At 33.3% G+C, this 12,746-nt stretch overlaps 2 protein-coding genes across 3 annotated transcripts in view; one reads left to right on the top strand and one right to left on the bottom strand.

The window, feature by feature from the left end:
* The window catches only part of LOC134248885 (leucine-rich repeat-containing protein 57-like), a 99,466-nt gene that overhangs the window by 19,975 nt on the left and 66,745 nt on the right, over positions 1–12,746 (bottom strand). The gene's annotated exons all lie outside the window — the stretch shown is intronic.
* The window catches only part of LOC134248883 (heterogeneous nuclear ribonucleoprotein U-like), a 12,947-nt gene continuing 6,276 nt past the window's right edge, over positions 6,076–12,746 (top strand). For both annotated transcript variants that reach the window (XM_062731279.1, XM_062731280.1), the window contains exons 1-12: positions 6,076–6,369; positions 6,498–6,595; positions 6,715–6,759; positions 7,404–7,767; positions 7,956–8,064; positions 8,208–8,284; positions 8,941–9,080; positions 9,306–9,405; positions 10,763–10,875; positions 11,103–11,261; positions 11,424–11,531; positions 12,064–12,186. In XM_062731279.1, the coding sequence (XP_062587263.1) occupies positions 6,228–6,369; positions 6,498–6,595; positions 6,715–6,759; positions 7,404–7,767; positions 7,956–8,064; positions 8,208–8,284; positions 8,941–9,080; positions 9,306–9,405; positions 10,763–10,875; positions 11,103–11,261; positions 11,424–11,531; positions 12,064–12,186 (1,578 nt within the window). In that variant the 5' untranslated portion in view covers positions 6,076–6,227. The remainder of the gene's footprint in view (positions 6,370–6,497; positions 6,596–6,714; positions 6,760–7,403; positions 7,768–7,955; positions 8,065–8,207; positions 8,285–8,940; positions 9,081–9,305; positions 9,406–10,762; positions 10,876–11,102; positions 11,262–11,423; positions 11,532–12,063; positions 12,187–12,746) is intronic.

Below are 12,746 nucleotides of genomic sequence, written 5' to 3' on the forward strand. Positions count from 1 at the left end.
AAAATTAATATTTTTTTCGTGTTTAGTAGCAGAGATTCTCTCTCTTTAGATAATTTTGAATGTTTGTATTTTCGTGTGACGTAACAATTGATTTCCCGCACTCGGAAAATACAAACGTGAAGCGTTTTTATCATGCTTACGTCTAATTCAACGATGTCCTGTGCGATATTGAGGTAAGCTTCACCCTGTGATATTTATGCAGTAAATAATTACGATGAAGGACTGACATTCAATCGTAAATTTAGAAATATTTATTGACAGATTTTTTTCCAAATGAGGTTTTTGTCGTTGAAGCTGCCTTGAAAAATGCAGAAATTATCCCATCCAAATACTATATAAATTTAAAACAATTGCTTTCAGATAATTTAAACATTATGAATATTTTGAAATATTTGAGTATATAGTGTTATCAATCATATTTATCGTTTGTGCGTAAAAAAATCGCATTATGGACTCTGTTATGGGCCCGTAAACATGAAGTATCTAAACTCCATACAAACTCTAAACAGGGCGGTATTTTTGGAGTGATATCTTGTAAATTAGTCAAGAAATCCCATGATAGGACCGTTTTAAAATGTTAAGTACATATTAAATTAGTAATTTTATAAATAAGAAAAAAATTCATTGACAGGAATTTTTTCAGCTATAGGTCCTGTTCCTCCTTAAACTTCTGATCCTACTAAGAACAATATCATAAGATTTTTATCAGTCTTTAACTTTCCTTATTTTTTTTAAAAGTGTAAACACCATGCACATCGTATAACACACGTGCACTGGTGGATTGGGTTGGGTTTGGGTGGGCAGAAATCCCGCCCTACCATCTTTAGTGACCAAAATATACATAAAATTAATAAATTTATTGGTTTTACTTTGTAGGACATTGCATTAGTTTCACATGAAGTTTAGCAGAATTAAGCTGAAAACTTTTTTCCCTGTAAAACTATAGAGCCTGAGAGCTTCTCTGCTTTCCTCCTTAGTCTCCAACCATTGGCGTCGGAAGCAAACTGAAAGTGGGGGGGGGGGCTAAGTGTAAGAATTTTTTTTTAAACCTTCATAAAAAAACTGACAAGCAAAAAGAAGGGGGGGGTTAGGTTCGAACTTCATTAGCAAAATTTTTTCCAAACAACACCACTTTCCACATTATTTTAACCTAAACTACAATTAACGTGTCTGTGGAAAGTGGGGGGGGGGCTTAACCTACGCAGCGATGTTCAATGTCTATACTAAGTCTATCTGTGGAAAGAAAATGGGAGGGGGCTAAGCCGGTTCCGACGCCTATGCCAACCATATACCGTCCCCCTTCCTTGTTCAAGATTCCCATATCCGCCACTGACATGTACCCATGCATGCTTACTAAGGCATATTCAACTGATTTAGATGAGGGACTGGTAGATTTTTGTAATAGAATTCTGGCCCTAGAATGGTTGAAAAAAATTCTAATTCCAGTGACGTAGCATCTTTTTGAAAGGGGAGTTCAGCCAGAAAAAATATTAATTTGCCCGAAAAAACTTGATAAGCCCAAAAAAGATTGTCCAACCCGAAAATCCTATTTCGGGGAGGGGGGGCAAACTTCGGTCAGTCCTAATTTTTTTTCAGCTATACTACATTGCCCTCAGTTGACTATACTTCAACAAAAAGTGGATGAAGGGGCTGTACTTTCAATGAACTTTACATTTTCTACAGTAAAGTTATGTCTGGGAAAAGAGAGGGGGGCTGATATTTTGTGCGTGTATAATTCTTCCTAATCAATCAGGACCCCCCCCCCCCCCCCCTCTTAACAGTCTTTAAAACACGGTCGTCAACATTCATTGTATACTAGATATACAGATTTGAGATAATGTAAATGTATTTTTACATCAGGTAATGCACTTTTGGAATCAACGTGATAAAGAGTTAACACAATATAAAGATATTTTTAGATCACAGAAGAAAGAGTTGACATAACGTTATAATATATCTACATCACGGTATGGAGTTTTGACATAATGTAATAAAGTGTTGATATGATATAAAGATATGTTCACATTATGTTATACACTTTTTTCACCACGTATAAAGCACTGACATGAAGGTAAGATGTGTTCACCTCACATCATGATGCTCTCGTCGTAAAATAAAGATAAATCCATATCACGTAATAATATGCTTTGATATAATAGAAATATACACTCTCAAAAAGGAATAGATTTTTGACTTCATGTAATGATAAGTTTAATTATAAAACACAATTTGCTTGACGTAATGCAATTTTGACCTCACATATTAAAGAAATGAAATGATGTAAAGAAACATTCATTTCACGTAATAAAGTTTTAACACAATGTAAATACATTATCACTTCACATAATGAATTTTTTACTTCAAGTTATGAAGTGCTGACATAATGAAATGATGTATTTACTTCATGTAGGTTGTTAGTGTTTTTTTTTTTTTGGTTTTTTTGGTTTTTTTTTTTTTTTGCTTCCTTTATTAACATTAATTCCTGTGGAAAATGACTAAAATTACTTTTTATGGACCAATACATTTTACATGTTTAGTATATCCTTTACATATACATGTAGGAAATACCTGTGTGTATTGTATTGTAAATAAGCCCATTCGATTCTTTTTGTTTATTGCAAGAATCATACGTACCTCGTATATCACGTTCAATTGTCAGAAAAGTAAAGACATAAGGAAGTTTTTATTTTATTTTTTTTATTTTTAAATAGCTACATTCTCTACTAGGCAAAGACATTTTGCGAGAAATGAAAAAAAAAAGGAAAGTGATACTAGCAACTCAAGCGTATTTTGATCATAATATTAATAGGCAAAAACTTGAAATAAAAACATTTGGAATTTGGAATGAATATTTGTCATTGGCTGCTAGAAGGTGAGGATTCTGCGAAATAATCCATGAGCGATTATATGCGACGTAATTGTCAACATGTATTGAATATGTAAACATATAAACAAATGACTCTGAGTATTTACACGGACTTAAATAAAAATGTAGAAAGCCTTTCAAGTGTGAAACGAGAAGAGTAATCAGCTGAATACTAACCAATAATAATTTCCGAACAGGTTTTTAAAACTTTTTAAACGAATTGAAAGAATGCCTGTTATGTTATTCAGTCTGTACTGAAAGTCCGATTTATAACTCCCCCCCCCCCCCCCCAAAAAAAAAAAAAAACAAAAAACTTTTGAATCAAAACATTTACTGATAATTCATTTTCAGTCTTATCAAATATTATTTTACATGTGTTATTAAAAAAGATATTTGTGAAAGGCATATATAAATGATAAGAACTCATTAAACTCGATTGGGGTGGGGTGGGTGGTGGTGTTATATTTAAATTTTAAGTATTCCTCTGTCACCAAGCAGGATATAAATGAATACATTGTATATCACAGAAAACAATCGGTTTTCATGTACCCATCATTCGATTTTAAAAAGATATTTTTTTAATCGGGATCGAAATACCTCGCATTCCTATTTATATAATTTAATGTCTTTATAAGTTTATTAGCAAAATTGACCATTAGAGGGGGGGTTTCTACTGTACATTAATTATAACCATAGTCATCTATACTACTAGTACTGTTCCAGTAATTATATGTAATATAAATAATATTTATCTTGACATCTGAGTTTTCTGTTCTTGCACCTTACATATTCCATATTCTTTAGAATTGAACTTATTTGGTGCCGGGAAACATCGATTTTTTTTTATCAGTACATTTTTTTTTCACTAGATCTGATATATATGGAATGCCATATACGACAGCCAACTGCTTACTGCCAACTGTCAGCTGCTTACTGCCAACTGCCACATATATTTGAATAAATTTTATATCTGTATTGATATTTATATGAATTTTTAACAAAAAAAAAACAAAAAAAACACGGATCCAGGACATTTTTTTCCAAGGGGGTCACCCTGATAAAAATGAATTGAATAAAATGACTAATATGTTTTATCTTATGAAATATTCAATATATGCGGTTGATAAAGTACATTGTTTATTTTTTTAAATTTGTTTTCCTATTTGAAATAGGTAATAAAATGACTATTTTCTGCTTTTAATCTTTAAAGAAGCCCCCCCCCCTCCTCTCCCGGAGACAACAAAACCTTTGAAGAGAGAATATTAATAAAAAAGATTTGTCGTTTCGCAGAGAAGGATGTTTTGAAAATAAAATTTTGTTTTCCATTATATTCTATAGTTAAAAATTTCCTCAAATTAAGATGTATATCTCTGTGTGTTATAATGTTTCACATGCATAGATCGGGGGAGGGGGGGGGCATTTAAAATTTGTACAGTCATACGTTAAATAAACTAAACGAACTACCGGTATAGCTGACCTTGGACCCTCCACTTAGAAAACGCCGATCAAACATTTATATCTCTTTGTTTGTACAAATAAAATATGTTTTACTTGCATAGATCTAGAGAGAGGGGTCCGGAACACCCTTCTGAAATTTGCAAAGTTATTTAATGCACAGACTAAACGAACGAAAAGTTATTTAATGTATAAAATAAATCAACTAAAAGGGACATTAGAACCCCACCCCCTCCCCAACCGAAAATGTGGATTCGTGTTAAGTTGGTATGAACAATGTCATACACATGAAGGTATGATGCATAAGAACCCCCTCTCCCCGGCCGAAATAAATTTTCACATATAGGAAAGGACTTTTCTTATTTTTTCTTGTCAAGAAATTTCTGGGTTGGATTTTTTTTTTTACCAGAGTGACCCTCTTGGAAAAAATGTTCTATAGATCCGCGAGGTTTTTTTTAAATTTACATAAATATCAATATAAAAATAAAATTTCTTCAAATATGTGTGGCAGTTGGCAGTAAGCAGCTGAGAGTTGGCAGTAAGCAGTCAGCAGTTGGCAGTAAGCAGTTGGCTGTCGTATATGGCATTCCATAGATATAGAAATTTTTCTCAATTTATTTTAGAGAAATAGCTAAAAAATTATTTAGAGCGTATAATCACTGCAATAAAATGAAAGCAAATATCAAAAAGAAAATAGTTTATTTTCCTTTTTCTCCACGTTCCTCTGTTAGACTTTTAACAATTCTCATCAACTAAAGCGGAGATACCTTCGTGGATGATTACATTGTAAGTATATAATAATGCTAATAAATAAATAAAAAAAAAAAAAACAACAATGAGTATTAATAAATCAACACAGTTTATTTTAAGTAAAAATTAAAGAAATTAAGTTGTTCCTACTTGACCTGGCGAGTTAGTTAGGGTTTTCGGATAACGCTTACTACACGTTAAACGTATGACGTCGCGTCAAAATTCTTCGTAAAATCTCGACGTTCTGCTATAAAAGGTACAGTATTGAGCGTTATTTTTCCAATGCATACTTTTGAGTCAGGTATATAAATTATATATCATTTAATTCTAAAAATCTAAGCTCTTTAAAATGTTTTGAACGGAGCATGTCTGACATCCGGCATTTTTTGGCCAATACCGTATTTTGTTCTTTAATAACGCCCGAGGGATATTATAAACTATTTGATAAAGTACCAACTTTATGTCCTATTTAAAAGCAATGGAACTCTAACAAATGATATTGTGTTTCTTATATTTATATTTTTTTATTTTTAACCATGCTTCCAATTTTTTTAAGTGACCAAGTTTTTTTTAAAGCAATGTAAAGGCATGTGACTGATATTGATTGCTTGGCTGACTGGTTGTATGTTGTTTAAAAATTTATCATGCAAAGCAAAAAATCTGATTAAAATCAGATCCTCGATGCTCCTTTATTCACGACATGTCGTTTACGAGGCGACATATCGTTAAAAGGGGGCACCGAATATCTGATTTTAATCAGGGACCCACATCACTAGTTTGTATATAGGTCCCTGATTTAATTGTGTAATTGTGTTTGTGCCAATAAAGTATTTGTATTTGTATTTAATTAGATGGCAAAGCACATATACATATATCACATAAATGGCAGATAAATATGTAATACACTAACAGTGTCAAAAATGTTTTACGTGATATTCTAAATGTCTCTTTATGTTTGAATATTAATTTTTTCGTTTTGATAATTTTAGACCGCATTCGTAAAAATAGAGTTACCCGTGCATGTGCGTCCGCTTGCCGCCATTTTGAAACTGTGTGGATGTGAATTTCCAAAGCACGCTTAAACTACGTAATATATGGAATAGCACGTTTAAATTATATCATTTCATACAACTTGTAGCAGTTTGGGTAGAGGAAGATGAGCGATATCGATCCAAACAAGCTTAAAGTTGCCGAATTGCGCGAGGAATTGAAGTCGCGTGGGTTAGACACCAAAGGAACAAAACCGGTGTTGGTCAAGCGTTTAAAAAAGGCATTAAATGAGGAAAAAGGAGGATCGGGTATGTACACAGCATACACAATTGTAGAACGGTAAAATTTTGCCGATTACGTTTCGTTAATCAAATGTATATGTATTTGTCGAGAATTGTTTGCTAACATTAATAACCTTGACCTTTGTTGTTTATAGTTGCTGACGAGTCTGTTGATTCTGTCGCCGATGAATCGCAAGAGGCATCAACACTAGATGACAGTACCTCCCAGGAGTCTCCCACCAAAAATGATCAAGTATGCAACCTTCTCATAATACTGGCTGCAAAAGCTGCAAAAACCACTTTACACCTATAGCTGCTTCTTGGAATTTATATTCAAAACAAAAATCTAAAATTTATTCTTTCAATTTTCAGACAGAAAATGCACCAGCACAAGAAACACCTGAAGTATCAGCGGAGGTATGATTTTTTTTATTTGTACAATTTTACATTTCTACTTCCTGAGAATTGAATATTTTCAGGGAAATAATTAGTAAAAGTAATACACATATCTTAATTTTCTTGTCATTAAAAAGTCCTCATCACATTCAAAATAAGTCCTAGGTCAAAAGGACTTGCATTGAAAATTACATCTGAATTTATTTTTAAAAACCTTTTTGAAATTGTACAGAACAGAACATGTTTTTTATTAGCTCACCTGATCTGAAAGCTTTTAAGATAATCTGTTGTCCATTTGTCCGTCCATCTGTAAACTTTTCACATTTTCAACTGCTTTACAAGCACCACCGGGACTATTTTAACCAAACTAGTCTTGAAAAAAGAAATCCATTTTAGGAAAATATTCATTTATTTTCTCAGTGGTTTTCCTTAATTTACAGCCATCTATGTCATTTAGGACTCTGGATTATTCATAGTAAATGTGTAGATTAAAATTTTCTGTCCCTTCTCATTTTGCTTTATTTACAATTTGAGGAATGAGCTTCATCATTAAAGTGGGTTCATTGGTCAATATTATTAAAATATTTGAACGTTTTGTATAGTCATCCAATTCACAAAGATAAATTTTGAAGAAATTTGATTTTTAATGTACAAAAAACTTTTAGGCACCAGCTGAGGAGCAAGAATCAGATACAGTAGAAAAAGTGGCATCAGATACAGCAGAAAAAGTGGCACCCACTGAGGAAAGTGTTAAGGCTGAGGAAGCACCAGCACAGGCTTCTGAACCAATCCAGGCCCAACCAGAGTCTGTCAAAGCTGAACCGAAGACAACTGACAAGGAGCCAACCAAAACAAATGAAGAACCCATGGCAACAGAGAGTGAGGCAGTGAAACAGGAGGAGGCAGGGGCAGTGAAACAGGAGGAGGCAGAGGTAGTGAAAAAGGAGGAGGCAGAGACAGCCAATGGTGTAGATGTAAAGAAAGAAACTGATGAAGAGATGACAACTGTGGAGCAATTGTCTGATGATGGTAAATCTAGAAATTAAGGCTTTTTAATGGAATTATATGCCAAAATTTTTTGATTTGATGCATGGGACTTTATGGAAACTTGAATCTTAAAAAATATAGCTATATATTCATAAAATAATATTGCACAATGAATGTTATGGAAATGTGAAAACTCCAAAAGAATGATTTGGAATGTGCCCTAATTGTAGATGGTAAGAGGCATGGTAGGAAGAGGTCAAGGAGTCGTTCTCATGAGAGGCACCACTCCAGGGAGGATCGGTATAGGTCCCGATCACGATCCAGGTCCAGGGAAAGAAGGTAGGTCACTGTATATAATACAGGAGGGGTCAAAAAATGTGTTCATCCCAGAAATTTATTGAATTAAATCTTAATTGACTGATTTCAGACATAACAATTTTAATTAGGTTTAACTTCTGTTTAATGAGTTTCTTAACCTGCAGGCGAGCTTACAGTCCCAAAAAAGTGGAGATGGAGGACGATTCCTGGGAGTCTTCTACTGATGTTATACTGGACAGATGTAAGGCCAATACAGTGTGTTACTAAATATGTTACCTGTAATTATAAACGTCCTAATCATACTGTACAGATGTAAGGCCAATACAGTGTGTTACTAAATATGTTACCTGTAATTATAAACGTCCTAATCATACTGGACAGATGTAAGGCCAATACAGTGTGTTACTAAATATGTTACCTGTAATTATAAACGTCCTAATCATACTGTACAGATGTAAGGCCAATACAGTGTGTTACTAAATATGTTACCTGTAATTATAAATGTCCTAATCATACTGGACAGATTTAAGGCCAATACAATGTGTTACTCAACTAAATATGTTACCTGTAATTATAAACTTCCTAATAATTCTGGACAGATGTAAGGCCAATACAGCGTGTTTCTAAATATGTTACCTGTAATTGTAAACGTCCTAATCATACTGGACAGATGTAAGGCCAATACAGTGTGTTACTAAATATGTTACCTGTAATTTTTAAGTTCCTAATCATACTGGACAGATGTAGGGCCAATACAGTGTGTTACTAAATATGTTACCTGTTATTATAAACTTTCTTAATTGTCCACATTTTCAGAAATATTTTGAAAACTTTAACACTTTTCATACTATTGTTGGAAATCATTTAAAATAAATATATATGGTGTTTATCTTGTAGTCAATTCTGATTTGAGCCTGAAAACAGAGGAAGGTAATTTGTCTGCTGCGCCATTCACTGAAGGGGGTTTTGCCATGATGTGGACTGGAGTAAGAGCTAACTATGGAGTCAAAGCCGGAAAAGTGGCTTTTGAAGTTAAAGTAAGTGAATGCATCATAATCAGACAATTGGTTTTTCTCATATTCACAAGGAAATGAGAGGTCATGATTGCGTATCATCAAAGTACTGTCTTATGTGTAATACAGACATAATAGTGTGTTGTTATTGATTGCTTTGAATTTTGATATTTTGGGAAGGGGTTGGGGTGGGGTTTATATACATATAAAATGATAAAACTGTGTGATTATATTGTTTGTTTGTTTCAGTTGCTGGAGAACTGTGACGTGAGCCACCTCCCCGCTGACGAGATCCATCCCAATGTCCTCCGAGTGGGCTGGTCAACCAATTCATCATCTATGCAGCTAGGTAAACAGGTCTACCAGAACCTCACCAAACCAATCCAAATATTTGATATAAACTTAAACAGACCAATCAAAATATTAATTATAAACTTCACCAGACCAATCAAAATAGTTATTATAAACTTCACCAAATCAAAATATTTGTACTTAACATTCAGTCTTTTTGAAAAGGATAAAAATTTTAAGAAATATGTTACTTTATTAAAATTCTAGAATTGCAGAAAACCAATGATTCAAATATTACATTATTAAACATAAAATAAAATGATAAAATTGTGTTTTTCTTAAATATTGCTGAAAAACACTTTCATTTCTTTTTTAAAGCACTTCCAGAAAAATATCAACTAACAAATCAAACGAACTTAATTCTGATTCCTAAGTCGAGAGCCATTTAAATTTATAAATATATTAGTTGATAAATTTCCAAATAAAATAAATGAAACTTGTAGATATATCATATGTTTGTGTATCAGTATAGGATGAGCTTTTTATGTTGCAATTATAAAGTGAATCAAATTCATTCTTTTTATGCACAAAGGAAACTAACTTAAAGTGTTATATTAACATATACAGGGCTCGACATTAACACTTGTCCGATTGTCCGGTACCAATGAAAAATAAATTCGGACAAGTGAATATTGCTGGGCACTTGTCCGATTGGACAAGTGCATTTTAATGCAAAGGGGTCTCTAAATAATAAAAAGAACGACTGTTGAAAGCTAAATCGGTAGTCTCAAGACGGAAGCTGTACATAAAATCCTAACTTCGATCCCGATATGTATCGCTATATTAATATTGTGTTCACATTCGATCGGGATCGGGATCGAAGTTCACTAATTGCATACTAAAATGAAAAGTCTTGGAAGATACGAACCGAAGTGTGAATATTGTTTGATGTTGACATTGTGGACATTTACGTTATTGTCAGGACAGAAAGCCTAAATTAAATTTCGTTTTATGTGTCTGTTGTACAGGTATTTATCAATAACATCAAGGATCAATCAAGCGCATGACATGTGTAAATAAAATGGACTTAATTTTAATTTTCAAGTTGAAACTATTGAACTTTATTGGAAATTTTCGGACAAGTGAAGTTGAGATTCGGACAAGTTAATGTCTTCGTCACTTGTCCGAATGGACAAGTAGGAAAAAAAGTTAATGTCGAGCCCTGATATATATGCAATGAAAGATGTTTGTTTTAATAATTATTGATATGTAACAAGTTTATAGTCTTAAAATTCAGGAAAATAACTCTTCCATTTAAATTGTTCTGTTTCATTGTATTGCACGTTGTATTGCAGTTTGTTGAAATATTTACAAATTCTGATAAATATTTCACACTGTATATTATATCATTTTAGGAGAAGAAGCCAATTCCTTTGGATATGGGGGAACAGGAAAGGCAGCTACTGAATGCAAGTTCGTTGACTATGGACAACAATTCAGTGAAGGGGATGTTATCACTGCATATTTGGTATGCATAAATTTCTTTCATATGTATGTAAATCAGTTGACTTAGCAGTTGATCATGATTTAAGTCATGTTGAGCAGTGCCTAAATAAACTGCCATGTACAGTGTACATGTATGTTTAAAACTAATTAAGGACCTTTAGGCACATATATTTGATTTTTACAAATATTGTCAGTTTTATTTAACATTTCATACAAAATGTGTAACATTTCCATTATGGGCTTTTTCAGGACTATGAAATGGACCCCTCTGAAATCTTCATCTCTTATGCTAAAAATGGAGATGATCTTGGAGTTTGTTTTCCAGTTGAGAAATCCAAATTAGAGGAGGCATTATTTCCTCACATTCTGACAAAGAATGTGGCATTTGAGTGCAATTTTGGGGCATTGGTTAGTATCAAGTGTAAAGCAGAATATTACCAAGTAATGCTTACACATGTTATATACACATATATTCTAAAACTTAACACAATTTTTTTTCCTGAAAAATTGAAGTTTAACGAGAATATCACCTAAAATCACATGTAAATAGTTTATTTTTAATGTTACTAGGAAGAGCCCTGGTTTCCCCTGAAGGAGGAGTTCACATTTATTGGTAAAGTGCCTCTGGAGGACAGGGTCCGGGGTACAACACCGCCCGCTAAAAAGGAGGAGTGTGAGGTCAGTGTCATATAAAGTCAGACCAAAGCTGAACAGTGTCCAGATAGTTCGTACATTGTGAACTCGTCAGCTTTCTGGACATCCTACTCATTTAGCCCACAAATAACTAAACATTACAAAGTTCAAGTAACAGATTTTTCTCCCTTCAAGAAGGGAATATTTTTGCTCTGTAACTTGCTTAAAAGTAGTGCTCTCTAGGTGGGCATTAGGAATCAACAGCTGAAAATTTTATGAATTGTACTCGTGTGAAGTGTGATACAGCAAAACTCGGTTATAACGAAGTCACTGGGACCTATGAAATTACTTTGCTATATCCGTAATTCTTTATAACCGTATAAGAAATTCATTTAATTTATAAAGCTGGGGATCCAAGATGACTTCGCTATGTCTGTGAATTCGCAATATCCGTGTTTGTACTAAACGAGTTTTACTGTAATTTCTTGATAGGATCAAACATTGATGTTAATTGGTCTAAAGAAATATTTTTTAAAAACCCAACGGATACAACATTTCTTTCTTTTGAAATGTTTAGGTGATTATGATGATTGGGCTTCCTGCCTCGGGTAAAACAACATGGGCAGAAAAACTGAAGGCTAGTCAACCTGAGAAAATGTACAACATCCTGGGCACTAATCTCATCATTGATAAAATGAGGGTAAGTTTGTAGGTACATGGAGCTAGGAATACTTTTGTACTTACAGTATATTCATAGCAATGCGTGAAAATGAGTGATGAGTTTTTGGAAGGATTATTGAATAAAAAGAAAATAACTAATTACCCAGGAAAATGATAATGAAACTACAAAAAAGGGCATATTGGAAGGTTAGAATTATCAAATTTTAAAGTTTCAGTCTTTATTTTTATAATTTTCCAACTAACTTTTTTTAGTAAGAAAAAAGAAAAATTGACCTCTTTTACAAAGTTTCATAGTATGCTGTTTACCATGCCGCATCATAATTTGAAGTTTAAGTCCAACCACTGAAAATATTGGAAACTTCAAATTCAAAGAATGATCCTTTTTATTGCAACAAAGACGAAAGTTGGATTATAACATTTATATACAGTATCAGGGGTGTGCAATTAGCATCGCCCGACACCCGGGGCTACCACTTTTTGGGGTCGGGCTAGTGAATTTCTGCATGGAGGTAGCCCGTCGGGCTAGTCAAAATTATAACTACACACGCAATACATGAAAAGCACAACCTGTATGTTCAC

The sequence above is a fragment of the Saccostrea cucullata genome, unplaced genomic scaffold, assembly GCF_032062105.1.
Source record: "Saccostrea cucullata isolate Sc308-1 unplaced genomic scaffold, CSIRO_AGI_Scuc_v1 ctg62, whole genome shotgun sequence".
Taxonomy (NCBI): Eukaryota; Metazoa; Mollusca; class Bivalvia; order Ostreida; family Ostreidae; genus Saccostrea; species Saccostrea cuccullata.